Raw genomic sequence first — 22,133 nt, 5'->3', positions numbered from 1 at the left:
AGACCAACATGAGGTTGGAATCCGCGTGGACCCAGTCTAGCGCGACATCCCGCGTCGTGAAAGCGGCCCGGTGCTGCACTTGTGTGTCGTTCCCGTCGGCATCCTTGCCACCCTCTCGACCACCGTAAAGGTCCGCCCAAAACTTTAAGAGTCAGCACCACGCAGACGCCTCCGCAGTGGTCGTAAAATCGTCCTCGGCCAAGACCAACGTGAGGTTGGAATCCGCATGGACCCAGTCTAGCGCGACGTCCGGTGTCCCGAAAGAGGCCCGGCGTCGCACTTGCTGTAAGTGCATCTAGTGCCACCCCTAGTTGGTTTTGGAGTATTGACGACAAACCTAGTTGAGGGACTAATGTGTTTGTGAGAATTGCAGGATAACACAGGTAGAAGTCCCTCATTGATTCGGTTTTCCTACCAGAGATGACCCCTAAAAATGTATGAAGACATTGAAGTCAAAGGTGGTATATGAAGATATTCACATTGAAGACTATGACAAGAGAAGACACCACATGAAGCCTATGGAGCTCGAAGACTTAGATCTTTCGTAGTTCTCTTTCTTCTGTGTTGAGTCATAGGAACCACCGTACTGTTAAGTGGGGTCCAAGAGAACCAGTCAGAATGACTGAAGTGATGCCTAACCAAAACCTATGTCTTCGAGTGAAGACTATGAGAGCGAATCTTGTCCAGAGTCGGACAAGTCAGCTTTGCTTGTAGCCCAAGTAAAGTTGTCGTGTGAGTTTGAAATCTAACCGTTGGAACACGTGTCAGTTCCTTAGTGACCCAGGGTCATTTCGGACAAATCAGGTCGGGTTGCCAAGTGGCTATAAATAGCCCACCCCCTACAACCATAAACGGTTGGCTGCTCAGATTCAGAGTACGGCTTTTGTCGTTTGAGAGCAACCCACCTCGAAGCCTTTGAGAGAGAATTCCTTGCGAGGATAAAGCCCTAACCACCTAGAGCCAAAGAGAATTAGGCATCACTTAAGTCTTCTTGTCTGTGTGATCTGAAGACTTATTACACTTGAGGACTGTGCATCCTCCAGCCGGTTAGGAGTCTACCTTGAAGACTTACCAGAGTGATTGGGCGAAGTCTGTGTGACCTTAGCTCAAGGGGAATACGGTGAGGACTGGGTGTCCTGAGCTGCGTGTTCAGGACTGGGTGTCCGGGACTGTGTGTCCTAAGGTTTAAATACCTAGCCGCCCTAACCAGACGTACAGTTGTCACAGCAACTGGAACTGGTCCAACAAATCATTGTCTTCAGCGAGTCACTGGTTTCATCTTCCCCTCCCTTTACTTACTGTTACTCCTTGTGAAGTCATTGTATGTTCGCACTATCTTTTGTCTTCACTGAGTGACTGCGTGTTCTGTGTGGCTTCACAATATCTTCCTACCTGATCCTTACTACATTGCTGCTATTAGTCATTGTGCTTTCACTCTATTGAATACTTGACTATGACTTGCCTAGTGTAGTCTACCTTCCGCTGCAGGGTAATAGGTTTATTTCTATCGTTTGCCTTCATAACTTCCACGTTTTGAAGACTTTCATAAAAATCGCCTATTCACCCCCCCTCTAGTCGATATAACGCACTTTCACTTGCGTCATTCCCACCGGCACCCTTGCCGCCCTCTCGGCCGTCGTAAAGGTGCTTTCACGACATGCCCCCCCCCCCCCACGCGGTTGTGGGAGCGTGGAGGGCTCCTCCTCCTTCAAGGCCTTGCCGCCAAAGAGGTGGTGTGATGGTGACACCGACCAATCAATTTGGCCAAATGTGTTGCGCAACAAGGATGGCGGCTCCTCCTTGACGTGGCATCCGATTTGGAGGTCGTAATTGTGTCGTGGGAGGGAGGAAGCCTCCTGCTTGACGCGGCGGCGATGGTGGCTCCCGGTCTAGAGCCGGTGGGGGCGACGCCAGACCGCAATCATGGAGCGGCGCTCGAGAAGGAGCTACAGGTGCGCACGGTACTCCTCATCCATCGCAACGGCTACCACGAGAAGGGCAAGTGCTGCTATTCCTCCTCTTCCCCGGTGGAGAGCACGATCTGCTCCCTCGTCAAACGGGGTGATGGTGGAGGAACGCCTCGGAGAACGTGGGTGGCGACATCACTATCTGGAGGGAGAGACAGATCCACCCGCCAACGTCGAGAACTAGCCGCGCTGACTGGACTTGCCCATTGTTAAGGTGAGGAGAGGGGCGGGGACAACGGTGAGCGTAGAGGAGAGGTTCAAGGTTACAGGGGTGCGGGCATGAGAGGAGACACGTTTTATCCAACGCCGGGCCCTGCTTAAATAGCCTAGGTAGGCGGACCGACGCCACTTCAACGTGACGCAGCGGTCCGAGTAGGCTTCTCGGTCGCCGCGTCCACATTGAAGCAGCAACCCCCTCCCGTCCGGTCACGTCGTCGGGACGACATCGTCCAGCCGCGTCCGCTATGAAGTGGCCGATCGACATGAGTGTGCGGCGAATGTCCAAAAGCGGGACGTGCGGCGATGAGTTTGGGTGAGACCGTGTTGTCAGACACGTACAGTATCTTGCACAAGTCCAACTGCCTTCAAATCTCACAAGTTTAATGGCGATTTAGCCAGAAAATTCAGACAAACGGCAGCACAGCTTCGGACATGCCCTAAAAGGAAAGGATAAGCCTTCTAAGGAAGGAATATTTGTAGCCGATTATTTTCTCCAAGCATTTTTCACCTTCTTTGACTCCGGCTACGCTTTGACTTGAGCGTAGGATGACTCTGACAGGCGAGGCGTGCACAAAGTTGACTGGACCGCCGGGCCTGGCCCCACCTTCGCCCCCTGCCCGTGGGCCGTTCCGCTTCTCGGCCGCCGCCCGCCGCAGCAGCCGCAGAAGGCAGGCTCACGGCGCGCAAGGCGAGATCCCCGGAGATGGGGTCGGAGGGCAACCGACCGCCCCCACCGGCGCGCTCGTCCTCCGCTCCGGGACGGGACCTACTGCCGCGGCCGGTGACTTCGCCCCGGCCGCCACGCTGCCGCCTCCTCGTTGCCGGCGGCCCGCGGGACCGGAGCCCCGACTCTCCCCCCAGCCCCTGCCTGGGGTTTCTGTTCGGTAGCAGTTTCCTCCCCATCTCCGCCCTCCATTTCGATTTTATTTCCAGACCCATCCATCCACGGAGGAACCCCGCAATCCAATCTTGTTCTTACTGATTCTAAATTGCGCGTTATATGTCCAACCTTGCTGATAAGGTGTCGCAGCATTAGAAGTGAGAAATACTGTAGTTCATTCATGCGCACCGTGGAAACTTGAAGTCAAATGGCCAACTAACAGCATACAGTACCTTACTAGATAAAGTTTACATCTTGGATTTCTCCTTACCTAATAATACAAACTCGTAATAACATACTGGGGGTGAAAGGGGAAAACAGCATGGCAGCACACAACAACTTCAGCACCTTCATATCAAAAGTAATATTATTAATAATTTGTCCAAACCAGCATGGCAACACACAACAACTTCAGCACTTTCAGATCGAAAGTAACATTACAGATAATTTGTCCAAAACAGCATGACAACACACACCAACTTCAGTACTTTCATATCAAAAGTAATATAGAGAGATGAACGGTTGTAGGCGTAGAGACAAACTGCCGTAGGTATCGTTTTGTGCTTCGAGTGGAGATTATACCCTGCTACGCCCCTTGCATCCTAAGGCTCTCAAGAAAGTTCCGGTGCTTGTTGTCCAGATTGCTTGTGAGATAGTCGAGGAAGTCATTAAAACTGCTCGCGTTGTACTTTTCAGGATTCTGCTCGTTCACGAGCTCTCTGGCACTGGAGACCTTCTCATGCATTGCAAAACCATTAATGCTGGCCATGGAGATCCTTGCCTCTTCAGGATTCAGAACAGCTCGGTGCACAACAGTCTTGATTTTGCCATTGCTCAGGACTTCCATGTGGTCTCCTACGTGGACATGCAATGCATGTGGCAGTGGCTGGACCACTTTCCAGCTGTTGCTGTTGCGGTCGACGACCTCCAGGCCTCGACAACTTGTGAACAAGATGGTGAGGAATCCATAATCGGAATGCGGCGCCAGCCCTATCGCTGTATCACCTTCTGATTCTTTCGGGTAGCAATTCACTGACATTAGCTGCAGTCCTTGCTCAAATTTCTCATGCTGGTAACCCTTACCCAATCCTAGGCCTTCTAGTATGGCTTCCATTAGTTGCAAGGCCACCCTCCTTACTTCAGTAGCAAAATTTCCCATATACTCCCTGTTTTTAGTACATGAAGAGAAGAGTTATGTCAGACATTACACCTTCATACTGTAGTTCAGGATTGCAAGAAGATTTATAGAAAGTATTTTGCCTGTAGATTGGGGGGTTTTCCGGCCAATATTGCATCCATTCACTCAGGGGATGGGCATAATGCTTTAGGTATGCCCGTGACATACTAATGCCGTCCCTTGAGCTGGTGTCATATCTAACAGGCCGTCGGAGGTCGTCTGATGCAAACTCTTCCTTTGTCTCACTTGGCAGTTTGAAGAAATCTGAAGCTGCTTCAACAGCTCCATCCATGACAGATTGACTGATCCCATGGTTTATAATCTGCAAAATGGAGATAGGCAAGTAAGCTTTCTTTGTTCCCTTGCACCTGCTTGTTAGTAGAGACAGAGTGCCCAAGAAGAGTTCATGAAAGACCGTACCTTAACTCTAGTGTAGCTACACAGCCTTAAGTTCTCCTCTAATGTTTTACAATTTTAGTAGTGGTCCTTGAGAACCTTGACATTGCTTATATTTGAGAGTTGAAGCTGGAAACATTTTATACGCACAGAAGGCACCTGCTGTATAAATGATTTGTTATTTCTCGTACTGAGAGGTCACCCTGTCAGAGAACACGCCTTAGTAATATTCTTTGCTGCCTTGCTATGTCCACATGTACCCATAGGACAATGATGCAGTTGTTAAAACTAGCCATTTAGGTCGACCCCGGCTCCCTGTTGCTCTAGAACCAGACATCTATATCGAGTAGGCTTAGGCCCTGTTACAGATTTACAACTAAAAAAAATGAAGGAAACTGAGATGCTTGAACATGCACGTTGTGTACGTACTTCAGAATATCTTTTCTAAATTTTATGAAGACTAAATTACAGATCAAAACTTCACAAATGCTCCCAATACTGAAATGTTACATCATAAAAAAAAGATTAAGAATGTAGCAGGAAAAGGGAATTATCTACAACCGACAAGTGCTCTAAAATGACCTTCATTGCGGTGATAACTGAAGGACGAAATGGGGACTGAACTTCTCAGCTTCATGTTATTTATCAGTTTCCATCTAACCAAGCGACAAAATGTAGCTGGTCCTCCGCGTATCGTACAGTTCTCGCCAATCCCCGGTTCCTCATACAGTCGTGTGATGAGTTCTAGTATACTTTATATACACTGTTTAGACAGCTCATACTCTTCATTTTGGGGGACAAAAGGAGGATGGAGCTCATCAAACTATTTAGCTGAGTGCAGGCAGTTTGCTCCAAAGATGGTGCGTGTACTACTACTAACAATGCGGTGCTGTCACAGCTAGCCGCAGGATTTCGAAGGTCATCATAGCTCCTAATTTTCCTGTGGTCGCTCTTCTGCAGTGGTTTTTCAACCACAAATCTAGTTTGGTTTCCTAGTTTATTTGTCTGTACAGTCGTCTTCCTTGGTCAACATTGTGGACACAAGTGGCAATGTTATCCATTGCAGTCTGGAAAAGATAAATGCCAAGGCAAAGGCAGAAAAGAAAAAGACAGGAAGGTGTGGCAATGTTCTCAAGGAGTATACCTGGAAGTATCCTAGATCACGGCATGCTTTGGTAATATCTTCAACCACACGAGCTCGTGTCGCTGGGTCAAGGTTGAGGTGACCCACGTTGATCACCGGCATTGGCGGCGGGTGGAGGTTGTCGGAGGGGAGCTGCTCCTGAGGGACAGTCCTTGAGTCATCAGACATGTTGACTTAGTACTGTACAAGGAGCAGAGTCCAATCTCAGTATCTTTACGCAGAAACGAAACGGGATGAAGTGTTCCTCCATGGTGCGGCATCTACTTATAGGCAGCTTCATTCCAGGTAACGCAGAAAACCACTCTTTTGCATCCCTCTGCAGATATAGCGGTATGGTTTCTTACACGGTCTGATCCTTCTCACTTGGACAGTGTCTGCTCGTTCCAAATAAGAGGTCAAGCCATTCATGTCCATGCATGCATGCACTTGGCAATATATATAATTATCGGTCCAGGGGAAGCTCCTACGCGGGGCCTACGTCGGCAACAGGAAGAGCCCGACAAAATGTGAATATTCATTTATGTCGCCTGTGTGCCGCCGCATAGCAAATTGGGAGTATCTTTAATACCGCGCTCCGGGCCACTCATTCACTCTTTCGTCACATATGCTCCATTGTCCTGGTATGCAACTGGTTGTTGTTTAGGACACAATTATGAAGTTATCTCTTGGCCTACATATACTTCTTCGTCCTGGTATGCAACTGGTTTTTGTTTAGGACGCAATTATGAAGTTATCTCTGGGACACAACTTGTTTCTGCCAATGTTTCTGGTGCTGTCCAGGGTGTTGCTTCATGGAGAAGGCTGGATTCCCTCATTGGAAACTTCGGCTACCCCCTGCAGTGTCAGCAAATTGGGAGTATCTTAATCCTACGTTCCATGCCCCCTACTTCTTTGTTCCTGTTATGCAACTGGTGTTTGTTTAGGAGACACAGCAATAATAAAAATATCTTACTGATGCAACTTGTTTCTGCCCATTTTTTCGCTGCTGTCCTATCCAGTGGGCGATCATGAAGGCTGGAATCCCGGACGCAGCCTGGGGCTACTCGTTAAAACCCTTTGGATGGTCCCCAAAAAAGTTCAATCTTGTCGGTTCCCACAGGACGACGCCTCTCATGTCCTGTCACCTGATTTTCATCCCGCTTACGCGTGCGGTGCAACTGGGATTTTCTTAGGTGCAGCGGCGATGATGTTGTATGGCCTGACCAGGAGGGGCTCATGGAGACTGTGGAGTGCTGCTGGAAGCTGCTGCTGCTGATCTGAATGGAAGCTTGGCTTAGTTAATTGGCGCAGTTGCAGTCGGCGAAAAGGGCTATTTTTGGTGGTTCTCGTAGGCTGCCATGTTATATACTTTTGTGGTAGCAGATAGCTTGGCCAGAGAGGGTGGACGCGGATGAGCCGCGTCGTTGCTTGGTTTTGGATACGAGCCATCATCCCTACCACTACTCTCGGCGTGTAGCACGGAGGAACTTCCTGTCCTGCTTTTCTTTTTTACCTGGTGAAGATGAGCTGCAACTGCAAGTGCTGTGTTTACTCTCGCTCCATCCGCGTCCTCTGCGACGTAAGTGTTTCGTTGCCTCTCGCTCTATCCACGTCCTCTGTGACGGTGCCAGGAAAGGCCGCCGCACTGGGGTTTGTCCACATGTCTTGGCATGAAAACTTTGGCCGTTCACGGAAGTTTGGGCGTGTGCAGTAGTTTGTATCTGTTGGTGTTGGTGCTTAATCTCGTCGTGATCCTCTCTTGTATCTTAACTTTGGTTTGCCTTGTATTTCAATTCGGTTGTTTTTATCAAGAACATAGTTCCATCTTAATTCTAGTTCCCCCAATTGGTGCCCTCGATGATTTTTATCTACATGCAATGCTAACATGAAAGCTATTTTTTGTTGCGTGGCTTCGATACAAATACAAGCGAGCGTGTAAGCAGTAGTGGTCAGTGGCGGAGGCACGGGGGACCAGCAGGGGCCCCGGCCCTCCCAAACATAAGTCACTTCTTTGCATTTTGGGCATGAACAGTAATTTTTTTGGAATGTTTTCTTAATCGGGCCCCCTCTAAGATCATAAATTTACGATTCCTGCCTCCGCCACTGGTAGTGGTGTGTGTGTGTCTCCACGGCCCGCGCAAGGTTGAATCATTCTTTGCTTTCGTAGCGACAATCGAATAGGGGTTGGTGGCTTGCGATAGGTTCCGGAGAGATGGTTGTTGCCTTCTCGGGAAAGTTTTTCTTTTACGAGCGCTAGAGGGATGAGCTAGATACCTTTTCTATATGACATGCGCTAGAGAATAAAAATATCATACCTTTTGCGTTGGATCATCCAATGAAGTGGATGCATGCATATATCTCAAGTGGTATTTTTCTTGTGGAGTAAGTTGGATACTGATTTCTTCTTCAATAGAACCATCCGCTTTCTTTTGAATCTAGTATTACCAATTACATCCCATAATGTTTTTGAAGTCGGGGGTTCTCAATGCCACCGCCATGGGTTCTAGAGCCCTCGGGCAAGTTCTCTATCAAGTCAATGTATGCCAAACTATCAACAGTTTTGGAAAGCGCCGAACCCTTTTAAATTTAAGTTTTTCCAATGGCAAGCTTGGAGAAATTGAGAGTGAATTGCAAGAAACCACCAAATTTGGGGCTTCTCTTGCAGAAAACAACCTGATCGCTAATCTTTTGCAAAAGCCACCGCGCATTCAGTAAAAGTTTTGCAGATTGCACTGAACCTGTCATTTGGCGCGGTTGAGGGTGTTTCCGACAGGTGGGGCCCAATTTTGGTGACGTGTCCTAACGGACGCGCGGACGGCGCCGTTACCTTAAGACCGACGCGGTCAGGTCGCGAGAGACAGACCGCCCGCGCCCAACCACATCTCGCTCGCTCTCTTTGCTCTCACGCTCGCTCGCTCCCCTCCCTCTTGCTCCTCTCCTCTCCGGTCGCCGCCGGCCGCCGGCCGCCATGGTGTCCTGGAGCGACAACGAGAGCACTGAGGGCTCCGCCGCGCAGTACATCTCCTCCGACGACTCCCCTATCAAGGTCGGAACCTTCTATTGCTCATTTGTGTTATATGGTTTCTAGGGTTCAACATTTGCTCGATTTGAACAAGTATTTGTTGGATTTCTCAGATCCCAGCTACAATTGATGAGCCGTCGTTCGAGGGTCTTGTTGACGACTTGAATGTGATTTGTGAGCATGGGAATCCAAGGAGGAAATATGTTGCATTTGAGGGGATAAGCACTGGGAGGGGGTTCATTGCCTGTGCCACTGAAGTAAGTTCCAAGTTCTGTCTTTGCAGCATTCCAATTCTTGTTCTAGGGTTTGTAGGTACTGTTCATGTTCTAGGGTTCATATTTACTGTTCATAGTTACTGTTCATGTTATAGGGTTCATAGTTACTGAATTTAGTTGTACGATTCATAGTTACTGAATTTAGTTCTAGGGTTCATAGGTACTGTTCTTAGTTGTAGTTTTCATAATTAGTCATCATTAAATGAATCGGATTTTGAATCAGCTATTTAACTGAATTTGTAAGTAATGTCTTTAATTTTGAACTGACTTTTTCTGTTGTAGGGTGTTGCAAATTGTGGATTAGTGCAGTGGGTAGATGAGCATTGGCTAGAGCATCTGCAGAATGCTATTCATAAGCTGTGGCTTATGTATGAGGATAGCCAGCATAATAACAGGATGGCATGCCTGGAGCATTCATGCACTGTACACAATCTGACACAGCAGAAAAAAAGAGTTGTAGGAGACGTATGAGAAGCTTGTTGAAGATGTGAACAACCTCTTGGATTATAAGGATAGCCAGCCTGAGGTAAACTAGAAGAATGATGCTGAGAACATTTCAGTGAGTGTGGAAAGCAGCATGACAAAGGATGCTGAGATTAAAAAATTGAAGGCTGGTGTTGACCAGTTAAAGCAAATTCATGTAGCTCAAGCCACTGTCATTAGGAATTTTAAGTTCAACCATCTTAAAGAGAAGGAAAAGTTGAGCTCTGATAAGAGGACTTTGGAGATTTGCTATGCTGGCCTAAAGAAAGAGAAGGATGACCTGAAGAAAGAGAAGGATAAGCTGGATTGTTGCATTGCTGAGCTGATGAAACCGAAGGAGAAGTTGACCATGGAGAAGAGTACTCTTCCTTCCTGCATTGTTGAGCTCAAGACAGCAGGTGATAGCAACAAGAGTAAGCTTAACCAGATTAAGGCTATTTGTGATGAGGACTAAGTTGTGTTGTTGCCTGACCATGTGTGTCAATGATGTCTTTTGTAGTAGCTATGGAGGAAATTTTGTAATGTGTTAAGCTTTATTGTGGTGAAATCTACTATTTCTGTAGCAATGAACCTTGGATTGTATGTTGTTTGTCATGAATTATCAGTTTCAATTATCAGGTTTAATTAAGTTCAGTTTCTGTAGCATAACTGAACATAGATAGCAAGTAGATAGCAAGCAGAACTTAACATAGATAGCAAGTACATAGCAAGTAGATAGTGAACATAGATAGCAAGTTCATAATGCTGGCATACATAGATATTACATGCATAGATAGTTTGACATAGATAGAACAGGCATACTAACATACTGACGAAACTGAACTTTTTCTTCTACTGACGAAACTGAAGACATCATGTCACTCCTCCTTCAACATCTTCAGGCATTGGGAGCGTCGCACGTCATTGTTGTTCACCGCCGCCCTCTTCTTCTTGGCCGGCGCTGGCTCCACCACATCTTCACTGCCGCCCTCCTCTTCTTGCTTCACGACGACGAGCTCTGGGTTGTCGGCGACCTCCGGCAGCTTATCCACTTCAATTGGGTTGTTTTTCTGCCCCTCCACGGCGTCGAGGACGGGCGCCAGGAGCTGCACATCAGGCTCGTCATCGGAGGAGTCAGAGGAGAGTACGACGACCTCATCCACCTCGTCGTCAGAGGAGTAGTAGTCAGACTCGTCAGCGTCGTAGTCGTCAGAGGACTCGGCGTCAGAGTCGTCGTCTGGCCCAAGGACCCATGGATTGCGCCTCTCCCAGTAGGCGTTGTTGATGGGGGCTAGGAGAGCCAGGACGGCGTCGGTGATGTCATCCGCGGCGGCCGGCGGCGTGGTGGATGAGTGGTACATCCACCAACGTGTGCGCTGCCTAGGGTCGGGGGAGCGCTGCACCTCGCGCTTCGCCCACAGGAGAATGGTCGCCGGTGGGACGGTGCGGTCGGCAGGGAAGGCACGCTGCCTTTCGGCAGGTGTCATCACCTTCACTAGGCCGCGAGCATGGTTCCTCAGCATCGTCGGACTGGGGAACCAGCGCGCGGTCTCCCTGTACTGCACGCGCAGCTCCTTGTTGTTGCCGGTGAGCTCTTCGATGCCCAGTTGCCAGTCCATGGTGACGACGGTGGGGGTGGCTGTCGGTGGTGGTTTCGATAGGAGAGAGGGGGAAGAGGAGTGGGCGGTGCGGGCGGCGAGTGGGCGAGTGATCGGAGAGAGCGGTGGGTGGACACGTATTAAAGGCTGAGAAACCGAAACGACGAGTTATACTAAACGCACGTCCACCACGCTGACGGCCTCAACGCACTCTCAACACAGTGCGTGCCTAACTATATATAAGTATAATTGCGGATGCTACTCAAACAAGATCACTAGCACTATCCCGTTGGTATTGAACGCATGGTTACTACCCACTGGTCCTGGGTTCGAGCCCCAGGGAAGACTATTTTTTTGCAATTTTTTTTGGTTTTCTAAAATTAATATGTCAGCAACTTCTAAATTTTTGTGCAATTTTTTTTTGTTTTCTAAAATTAATATGTCAGTAACTTCTAAATTTTTTTTGGTTCAACATTTGCTCGATTTGAACAAATTTTTTGGTTTTCTAAAATGCCCAAGTGGATCGATTTAGGGTTTTGTCGACGCCGAGTCACCCTAAATGCCCAAGTGGATCGATTTAGGGTTTTGTCGACGCCGGGGCACCCTATATGCCCAAAGTGGACCCATTTAGGGTTTTGTCGACGCCGAGGCACCCTAAATGCCCAAGTGGATCCATTTAGGGTTTTGTCGATGTCGAGGCACCAAAAATGCCCAAGTGCTACCATTTAGGGTTTTGTCGACGCTGAGGCACCCTAAATGCCCAAAGTGGACCCATTTAGGGTTTTGTCGACGCTGAGGCACCCTAAATGCCCAAGTGGGTCCATTTAGGGTTTTGTCGACGCCGTGGCACGAAAAATGCCCAAGTGCTACCATTTAGGGTTTTGTCGAGCTGAGGCACCCTAAATGCCCAAGTGGATCGATTTAGGGTTTTGTCGACGCCGAGGCACCCTAAATGCCCAAAGTGGACCCATTTAGGGTTTTGTCGATGCCGAGGCACCCTAAATGCCCAAGTGGGTCCATTTAGGGTTTTTTCGACGTCGAGGCACCAAAAATGCCCAAGGGCTATTGTCGGTGTCAAAACCGGCGGATCTCGGGTAGGGGGTCCCGAACTGTGCGTCTAGGCCAGATGGTAACAGGAGGCAGGGAACACGATGTTTTACCCAGGTTCGGGCCCTCTTGATGGAGGTAAAACCCTACGTCCTGCTTGATTAATATTGATGATATGGGTAGTACAAGAGTAGATCTACCACGAGATCAGAGAGGCTAAACCCTAGAAGCTAGCCTATGGTATGATTGTTGTTATGTATCTGTATGTTCTATCGACTAGCCTGGCCTCGGTTTATATAATGCACCAGAGGCCTAGGATAACAAGAGTCCTAGCCGAATACGCCGGTGGGGTGGAGTCCTTGTCTTGATCGCCAAATCTTGTGGAATCTTCCTTGTATGCGGCAGCTGGCCCATGAGTATGCGGCCATGGGGGTCCTTGGCCCAATCCAACTGATCGGGAGACGATGTGATGAGTACCCCCTAGTCCGGGACACCGTCAGTAGCCCCCTGAACCGGTCTTCAAGTTAGAGACGCTCCTCGATTCTTCCGAACTGTTCTTCATCTTCGATCGACGGTCTTGAAAACTGGTTCAACAAATCTTCTCATCTTCGATCTTGAGGATCGCCGAAATGCATTCGGCGAGTTTACACGTCGGGTATCTGAGGAGCCCCTTTAAGTTTCCGGCCTTTATCAATGCCTTGTTATTTTTATGCCACACCTCGGGTTTGAAGTTGTTCCCGGGAGGCAGTGTCCTCTTGCGTCCGAGCTCTAACGTCGGACTGCATTCGAGGTATCTTTTGCGGCCGAGCACCAATGCCGGACCGCTTCCGAGCTCCAACGCCGGAATGTATCCGAGCTCCAACGCCACTATGTCCGAGCTCCAACGCCGGACAGTGTCCCAGCTCCAACGCCAGACTATATCTGAGGTGTCATATCACCTTGGTTCAAAAAAGTTGAAGGAGTTTAGCCGAGCTTAATGCCGGAAATGCCCTCTATGGAGCCAGGCACTAGTGCCCGAGCTTTATGCCGGGCTGCTTCCGAGGTGGTGCACCACCCCGAATGTGGGCCGACTTTTGTGAATATTTTTTATTGGTGCAATTTATTCTCTGCCGAGATATATAGCCAGTAACCCTCAAGGTGTGTATCGGTCTAAAACCCGAGATGCACCTGAAGGATGACGTAAGACCGCTGATCCCAGTAGCCGCTGAGACTCAGGTTGATTTGCAAAATCGGCCTGAGGATCAAGTCCAAGCTCGGCAGAATACTTCGGGACACTAAAAGCGGCGTGCTCAGTCCTCGAGACTCAGGTTGGGTGCGGCCGACCAACCTGAGGATCAAAATCTCCTCGGAAACTATATTGCACATAAAATTTTCTGTATTGGACAAGCAATGCAGTAGCCCCCGAGACACTGGTCAGGTGGTAACACCAGATCAGGGGATCAATGTGCCCCTTTAATATTTGTAAATAATAAGCCCGAAGCCCAGTAGCCCCCAAGCCTTAATGCGGGCACGTGTGTCCGAATTAAGGATCAATATCCATAGTAAAATCACAAATTATGTGTAATGACTCTATGTATCCAAGTACTTTACGTCATTAATGCTCGGATCCGCATTGTACAAAACTTTGTTGACCGACCATCGGCTTCCACCTCCTCGGCCAGTAGCCGAGGAGTGTTTGTCCTACTTTATAAAGCCAATATGAGGGCAAAGATTTACAACAAACAAGGCAATCTGGCCATACAGTTTTATAAACAAAGGTACGCAGAGAGTTTTAACAGAAGAAATGTCTTCCAAAGAAAATAGTCCCGCTATCGGTTCCTTTCTTTGGGTTGTCATGCTAAGCATGATCATTAAACCTCAGCTCTAATGTAAGAGCAAAATATTGAGGATTTAGTTTGGGAGGCCAGTTAATAGCCCCCGGTAGTGTTCGGCGACAGTCGGGGTCAAGCCGTAAACACTTCGGCCAATGTTATGAACGGTCCATCATTTAACATAGTCATCGGATCGCTGACCAGTTTACGCTTATTTGTGAAAGTCAGTTTTCGGCTTTCTCCACTGAGGTGCTTAACCATGTGAGCTGGAAGCACAATCGCAGTGGTTCACCCTTTGCACGCCTAGCCGAACAAAACAGAACGTAGGAAGCAAGTGCAGGAGCCGGGCAACCCAACTATTGACCGAAGACACAATTCGAAACCGATGCATATATAGCAATATCTGAGAATGTTTTTGCCGAATCCCTAAAGGTGTCCGGCGTTGCACTGCGAGACTAATGCTGGAAAAGCACAAATAGTTTAAAAGTGCCAAAAAGCTTGGAAAACCAAGAAACGTCAGTAAAAACATGACGTCCAAACAAGATGAAGTGTTTGGTGCCAATCCGAAAATTGGGCTTAGAAAAAAGAAGTGCTTCTGTCGTGCTTTAACATGATACATCCTATCTCAAGACTTCGAGCGGGTCAGCCTACGGCTTCAACCTCCTATCCCGAGGGCGGAGTACTTCTCATTAGGCCAGTTTAGCAAACAAAACTCTAGCGGCTTTGAGAGAGAAATTAGGATCCCCGGCTAGTGACCACACACTCGCGTCGAAAAAAGGAGTGATAAATAATAATAAAACTTTGCAACGACTAAGAAGAAGAACACTTATTATAAAACGGCTCAAATAAACTTAAGAGCCCCCAAGTGACTTGAGTAAAAGAATGATTCCATGTGCCGAAGTACTTATATCATATCTATGTTCAACCGAACTTTAAACGCGTCTTAACCGACCGTCGGCTTCTCCCTCTTCGGTCAAGGACCGAAAAGTGTTATGTACTCCATATGTCGAGAATATCGATGGTGTTTCCAATAACCAGGCAATCAGGCCATAAGGCTGTAACAGACAAAGCGCGCTCAGCAAACTTATGCTATATTACTGCAAAGTGTAAGAAGCATCTTCGAAGAAAATAGTACCCCCACCGATACCTTTCTTCGGCGCTCATTGTTATTATGAGACTTGTGCAATAGATTTTTTGTACTCATGAGTTCCGTTGTGTGCCGACCATCATTGAAAACAATAAGAGCGCTAGCTTTCGGCTTCACCCAGTCTGAGGTCTGGCTCGGGTGACCCGATCGTGACAATCGCAGAGGTGCTCCCTTTACTCCCTAGCCGAACAATCGGGAACGTAGGGGTAAACACAGGAGCGAGGCAACCCAGCTTGCAAATCGCTTAAGTCAATATGGTGCATATTGTGGCGTAATACACGAACAAGGAACGAAGCCGTACAAGTATAATCATATGCAAGAGGAAAAGCTTCATAAAGGAAGCCCCCAAGTAAACGGGGTATTTGAATTTATGCGTCACAAACAAAGTTTGGACAAGGAAATTTTTTACAAGCAATTTTTTTCCAAAAAAGTATAATTCTTGGTCGAACCGAACACAAGTTAGAAATTAAAGCTTTGAGCATGAAAGCGACTTAGCTGGTTAATGTGTTCGGCATTGATGACGCGGTCCGAGCTTGATGCGGGGCAAGGTTCCATCCCCCAAACCGGTCCCGAGGTGGCGGAGCGGAGAGCTCGACACGCCGAAGTGGTGACATAGCACGGTCAATGCAGACCGGCAGAGTGACGCCGAAGTCCCCGGATCATTTTCCTATGCACAAAAAATAGTGCAAACCGGAGATAATAGTAATAATGATAATTAAAAAAATGTTGCATAATAAATAATTTATGCAAAGTGCGGAATAGAAGAAATATGGCCTGGCGCCGAAGTCAATGTCGATGCAGGGCGTCGGCCTGATGTAGTAAAGGCGTGGCAAAGCCTGAATTCACAGGTCGGTCCGAGCTCCGGATGCGGCGTTCGCCGGACTATGTACGGAAACTGATCGAACCACCACACGACCATCGTTAATGCGGTCACCATTTGATAGACCTGTGTACATATCATGGACAAACCAGAGTAATAATTCCTTAGGAAAAATGAACCCAAACAAGCAAAAAATACTGGGATTAATAGCACCTGATTTATTTGTTGTAGAAATCCGAAGGAAGATGATTCCCACAATTGGGACTCGCTCCGCACACCCATTGCCTGATGGGCGATAAAACGACGGCATGGCAATGCTGGTAAAGGTTGACTCGCCGAGGCAAAGCCCTCGGCCCAGCTAACGTGACGGAGCTGGTCGGCTAGTGATGGCGAAGCGTCCGGAGTAGGTTGATGAAGAGATGGCGAAGCCCCCGGTCCAGCCGAGATGTCGAAGTAGGTCGGCGTGATGGACACCAGCTTGAAGAAGCAATAGTGCAGCCCTGTCGATGCAGGTCATGACGTGGTCGATGCCGGCTTGATGAAGCGACCGTGCGGCGATGCCGGTATGCCCGCTCCGTGTAATCCGTGGGGCGGCAATGTTGATGATGATTTATCCTTCGCGATGCCGGACTCTTGTTCAGCTTGCCGAGATGATGATCCGAAGAAGTTGAGCTCGGCTAAAGTGACGATGTGTCTAGCGCAGGTCGGCAGCCGTGGAGTAATATTGCAGGACTGGTTTGACACCAGCATGATGTTGAAGATCATGTTCAAAAGATCTTAAAGTTAGTGGGGTGTGTTCGGGAACAAAACACAATACCCCATACAAAACTTCCTTCAAAACGGATGTCCGAAATCCCGTTCATAAAAAAGATGAACTCGGGTCGGATTCGTTTTCGCGCAGAAAATAGATCCGAAAAGTGATGCACTAATCGGAAGGTTCCCGGAGTTTGTCGGATCGAGCTGAAATTTTGAGAGGTGGTAGATATAGGAATTGCGCAGCCGATCAACGGTTGGATCTTCCAAAGGACGTCCGAGCTAGAAGCTAGACACCACGCCCTAAACTCATCCAACCGTTCGGCTCTCAGCTCTTCAAGGGCTTTCCTGGTGGCCGCATCACTTTCGCTGGCTTATTCTTTAGCTCGAGCAAGTTCTGCCCTAAGACTCTCCACGGCAGCCGCACCATCTGCGTCAAGCACACACATCATAAGACACAGGCATAAAACTGTTCTTACCTGATGCCGCCCGAGGAATTACATACCTTGAGCCTCATCAAGCCGCTTATTGACAAGCGTGATGTCGGCATCTGCCACGTCCAGTTGCCGCTTTAGTTTGGCAAAATCGTCAGTTCGGCTCGATTCCGGACACCCTGCCGCCTACATTCAAAGGCGACATCTTAGACCTGGGATTATGATCCTCCACGTGCCGTCATTTCTTGACGACGCGCAGAGTCTCAGGGGCTACTATCTACACGGGGCGCATCTTACTCATGCGCAACTGACAAAAGTATACATTATCTAATGTACCTCGAAACTCGTCAGTAAACTTTTGACGGCCTCATACAATCCGCTCTCTACGGATGAAATCCTTTCAATCACCGTGCCCATCAATGTGCGGTGCTCCTCTGAGATAGAAGCTCGCCCCAGCAGAATCTTTAGCTCCTCCGGCCGAGCACCAGACGGTGCCGGGCTCGTCCCATGACCTCTTTCGAAGGCCGGACGCGGAGAACCTCGGGGGGCCGCATAGCCACCTTCCGCCCCTGCCGGATTTGGAGAAACCCTCCACGACGACACCTCAGGGTCGCCCGCCTCGCTAGGCGGCACGGCAGGGGGAGGTGTCCCGCTCTTCATCATCTCCGGAAGGAGATCCCCCGAAGACGAGCTCTGCTGAGAAGGGCCGAGGTCCGAGCTACAAGATAAAGGTTTGGTTAATCTTCTCAGATATAAATCAAGGACTTCCCTCATCCCTCAAAAGGAAAATCTTTTCTCCACTTACGGCTCGCTGGAGGGATGATCCCCTTGAGGGCGTAGTCCGGCCGAGGAACTCCCCGGCGTCGGACCCTCTGACGAGGATTTTCTCCCCCGTTTCGAGGCCATGGTTTCCGGGTCGTCAGAGGCGGCTCTCTTCTTCCCCTTAGGAGAGGAATTGTCGGTTCCTCCCTTCGGAGCAGCCTCCTTCGAGGAGGCCATAGCTTCCTTGTCCTCCCCCTCCAAAGGCATTATCTCCAGCATCCTGACCAGCACGGGATCCGGCCTGGTTTCAGGAAGGGGAGCCGGACACCTGATCAGCTTTGCCTTCGCTATCCACTCCTGTTTAAAAGGACGGCTCTTTTAGGGGCAAGTTTATGACAATTATACGGATAGAAGGTCCGGGCACAAGGTTGCTTACTTGAGTATCCGGGCGATTGCAGCTTAGGCCTGCGTCCTCGGTTAAATCCGGACACATCTCTTGTGATCCGAAGAACAGTCTATACATCTCCGCGGGCGTTGCGCCCATAAAGTTCTGGAGAGCTCGCGGTCCCTCTGGATTAAACTCCCACAGGCGAAGGGGGCGACGTTTGCCGGGCAATGTTCGGCGAATCAGCATGACCTGCGTCACCTTGACCAAGCTGAGGTCTTCTTCCAAGAGATCCTTAATTCGGCCCTGTAACAGGGGCACGTCTTGGGGCAAACCCCAATCTAACCCTCTGTTAACCCATGACGCTAGCCGTGGTGGGGGACCCGAGCGAAAGGCAGGAAGCGCCACCCACTTGGTGCTCCGGGAAGCGGTGATATAAAACCACTCTCGTTGCCACAAGCCTAGCTCCCCTTGAAAAGAGCCCTCGGGCCATGGAGCATCAGCATTTTTGCTTATAACAGCGCCTCCGCACTCTACGTGCCGTCCCTTGATCATCTTCGGCTCCACTTTGAAAGTCTTGAGCCATAATCCGAAGTGAGGGGTAACACGGAGGAACGCTTCGCATACAACGATAAACGAGGAGATATGGAGGATGGACTCCGGAGCTAAGTCGTGGAATTCCAGCCCGTAATAAAACAGCAGTCCCCTCACAAAGGGGTCCATCGGGAAGCCTAACCCCCGAAGGAAGTGAGACACGAACACTACGCTCTCACCGAGCTGGGGACTGGGGATAGCCTGCCTTTGAGCAGGCAACCTGTGAGAAATTTCGGCGGTCAAGAACTTAGCCTCTCTCAACTTTAGCACGTCCTCCTCTGTGACGGAGGAGGGCATCCATCGGCCTTGAAGGTCGGAACCGGACATTGTCGAAGGTCTGAGGCACCCGGAATCTGGAGCCTAGGGTGTTGGAACTCAAGGCGACGGGCGAACTTGTTTTGGGATTGGAGAAAAGGAGTAAGGCCCTGGTCTCTTTATAAGAGGTTGAATACCAGGAGCCCTCCCCGTAACCGTTTGGGACTCGCCTTTAATCGAGAAAACATGCTAACGGGCACGATTGGGTTACCCACGTCCGTATTGATGAGAATCCTGTAAAAGGGGGGGCACACGATCTCTGCTTTGACAAGACGTGCCAAGGAAACCGCCTCGCAAAACACGCTGAGGTGGAAAAGTGAAAACGATTCGAGTGAAGGACTTGGCTGTAGTGTGATGACGCACTGCGGAATACGTCAGCAAATTTGATTTGTGTTAATATTATTCTCTCTATGGCAATATGTGGAAGCTTATTTTGCAGAGCCGGACACTACTCTTGGTGTTTACAATCTTCTATGAAGGACTTGGAGGAGGAACCCGCCTTGCAATGCCGAAGACAATTTGCGCGCCGGACTCGTCGTCATTGAAGCCTGGTTCAGGGGCTACTGAGGGAGTCCTGGATTAGGGGGTGTTCGGGCAGCCGGACTCCTGGACTATGAAGATACAAGATTGAAGACTTCGTCCCGTGTCCGGATGGGACTTTCCTTGGCGTGGAAGGCAAGCTTGGCGATGCGGATATTCAAGATCTCCTACCATTGTAACCGACTCTATGTAACCCTAACCCTATCTGGTGTCTATATAAACCGGAGGGTTGTAGTCCGTAGGCAATCAACTCCATATACAACAATCATACCATAGACTAGCTTCTAGGGTTTAGCCTCCTTGATCTCGTGGTAGATCTACTCTTGTACTACCCATATCATCAATATTAATCAAGCAGGACGTAGGGTTTTACCTCCATCAAGAGGGCCCGAACCTGGGTAAAACATCGTGTTCCTTGCCTCCTGTTACCATCCGGCCTAGACGCACAGTTCGGGACCCACTACCCGAGATCCGCCGGTTTCGGTTTTGACACCGACAGCTACCATTTAGGGTTTTGTAGATGCCGAGGCACCCTAAATGCCCAAGTGGATCCATTTAGGGTTTTGTCGACGCCGAGGCACCCTAAATGCCCAAGTGGATCCATTTAGGGTTTTGTCGACTATGATCAACATCATATGAACTATGAAAACTATGATCACCAACATATCAACACCATGAAAACTAGGATCATCATCCTATCAACTATGAAACTATGATCATCAGCACAACAATAGAACGAAAACTTCTAGAAAACATCATAACTAATAAGTTCATCATAACCAGAGTACCATAGTGCATCACAACCATTAGGTACATTATATAGTCCACCACTTGGACTAGAACTAACTGGTTTCAACATGAAATTCTTAATATTCTTCAGCACAAACTAGCCAAAACAGGCTGAATTAAACATGTTTCAACATGACATCACTTCTTGCTGCCTTGAGAACAATTGAACCATTCAGAAATCTTGTATGATGGCTTTCTCACTCTTCCAGTACCTGACACTCTTGGTGGTATGAATGTTCTCTTTGCCCTTGACCTAGCAGCAGTAGCAGAAGATGAACTAGGCCTATCAGCAGCAGCAGAAGATGAACTTGGCCTTGTTGGAGCAGGAGCAAAAGGAGCTGCCCTAGGTGCAGCCCTAGTTGCAGCTGGAGCTGATGGAGCTGTCCTTGGTGTTGCACTGGTTGCAGCAGGAGCTCTTGCCCTTGCTGCTGGTGGAGCAGATGGAGCTGACATTGGTGCATCAACTCTCTTGTTTTCCTGCAGTGACAACATATAGAAAGATTAGAACATAGTATTAAATATACACAAGATTTAACATGCAGTGACAACATATATACACAAGATTTAACCTGGTGTTGGTTTCTTCTTATTGCTAGGGCTGGCTTCAGATTTTTGTGGCAGCTAGTGTACCTATGACCTGTCAAGTTGCAATTGCTGCAGGTTATTGTTGCCATCCTTGAAGTATCCTTGGGAGCTGGCTTCTCAAACTGATTCCTTCTCCTCTTAGTCTGCTTCTTTCCTGGCTTGTCTTTGAAAACTGGTGGTTCTATGTCAGGGGTCCCAGTATTTGGCCATAGGTCAGGCCCAGACACAGGATACATAATTGGATTGTAGGCTTCTTGGTACATCGGTTTCTTGAAGAAATCACTAACAAAATCTTCTGGATGAAGTTTTGCCTTGTTAATTGCAGAAACACCATGCTTGTAAGGAACACCAGTCATGTCCCATTTGCTACACCCACATGTGTGCACTTGCAGATTTACTGCATATGTGCTTTCTCCACTGCTAACCTGGTATAGAGCAGGTCCTGCTTTGATGGACTGACAGTATCTAGCACAGTGTTTTGCTTCTTCTACCTTTTCAGCATATGTTGGGCATATCTGCCACTTGGCTGTCTCGGTCTTGGTCATGTTTGCATTGAACTTAACTAGCAATTTAGTTCTGATGCCATCAACCATATTTTTAATTGGTTTCCCTCTCACATCAAGTATCATTTTGTTGAAAACTTCACTGATATTGGTAACAACAAAATCAGTTTTACAATTTTTGTCCATGACATGTCTAGCCCATGTATGCTTGGGTATCTTTCTAATCCATTTCCAAGCTGCCTCACACTCTCTTTTCATGCCTTCCATTAATTGATCAAAACCATGCTCAGTATATGAATAACTAGCCTGATCCATATACTTCTTTAACTCTTCACCTCTAAAGCCAGCTGTTTGAAAGTTCTGATAAATGTCTAAGGCAGTATCTTTGAGGGCAATTTGGGAAGACATTGTTTATGGCTTTAAGAAGGCCCTGTTTAAATAACTAGTGTTCAAAATATAGTATAACAACAAACAATTTGATAGTACTAAGCATGGTAAAACTTCAGTAAATATAAGAATCATGATGTGT

The 22,133-nt window shown here is 48.4% G+C and overlaps 2 protein-coding genes and 1 pseudogene across 3 annotated transcripts; 1 reads left to right on the top strand and 2 right to left on the bottom strand.

Moving 5' to 3' along the window:
• Positions 1-3,082: 3,082 nt before the first annotated feature.
• On the bottom strand, positions 3,083-5,951 carry LOC125527595 (flavanone 3-dioxygenase 3-like). Its single transcript, XM_048692113.2, has 3 exons — positions 5,784-5,951; positions 4,327-4,565; positions 3,083-4,232 (listed from the first exon to the last, which is right to left on the bottom strand). The coding sequence occupies exons 1-3, from the start codon at positions 5,949-5,951 to the stop codon at positions 3,653-3,655; spliced, it is 987 nt and encodes a 328-aa protein (XP_048548070.1). The 3' UTR covers positions 3,083-3,652.
• Positions 5,900-10,136, top strand: LOC125527596 (uncharacterized; annotated as a pseudogene). Its single transcript, XR_015617637.1, has 5 exons — positions 5,900-6,068; positions 6,155-8,808; positions 8,898-9,041; positions 9,342-9,482; positions 9,520-10,136. The product of XR_015617637.1 is annotated as an uncharacterized LOC125527596 (transcript).
• Positions 10,137-20,654: 10,518 nt separating this feature from the next.
• LOC147987372 (uncharacterized) lies at positions 20,655-21,730 on the bottom strand. Its single transcript, XM_087540324.1, has 2 exons — positions 21,086-21,730; positions 20,655-20,993 (listed from the first exon to the last, which is right to left on the bottom strand). Exons 1-2 carry the CDS (start codon positions 21,728-21,730, stop codon positions 20,655-20,657), a joined length of 984 nt encoding a protein of 327 aa, XP_087396450.1.
• Between the last annotated feature and the right edge of the window lie 403 nt (positions 21,731-22,133).

The sequence above is a fragment of the Triticum urartu genome, chromosome 2A (assembly GCF_056163025.1).
Source record: "Triticum urartu cultivar PI428250 chromosome 2A, HENAU_Tu73, whole genome shotgun sequence".
Taxonomy (NCBI): Eukaryota; Viridiplantae; Streptophyta; class Magnoliopsida; order Poales; family Poaceae; genus Triticum; species Triticum urartu.
This window is presented reverse-complemented; position numbering and strand designations above follow the sequence as displayed.

Coding starts and splice junctions, on each gene's coding strand:
- LOC125527595 (XM_048692113.2), bottom strand. CDS start 5,951: ATGTCTGATGACTCAAGGACTGTCCCTCAGGAGCAGCTCCCCTCCGAC. Junction 4,566..5,783: donor GTGATCTAGGATACTTCCAG/GTATACTCCTTG, acceptor TCCATTTTGCAG/ATTATAAACCATGGGATCAG. Junction 4,233..4,326: donor GAAAACCCCCCAATCTACAG/GCAAAATACTTT, acceptor TACTAAAAACAG/GGAGTATATGGGAAATTTTG.
- LOC147987372 (XM_087540324.1), bottom strand. CDS start 21,730: ATGATACTTGATGTGAGAGGGAAACCAATTAAAAATATGGTTGATGGC. Junction 20,994..21,085: donor TAAGAAGAAACCAACACCAG/GTTAAATCTTGT, acceptor TTGTCACTGCAG/GAAAACAAGAGAGTTGATGC.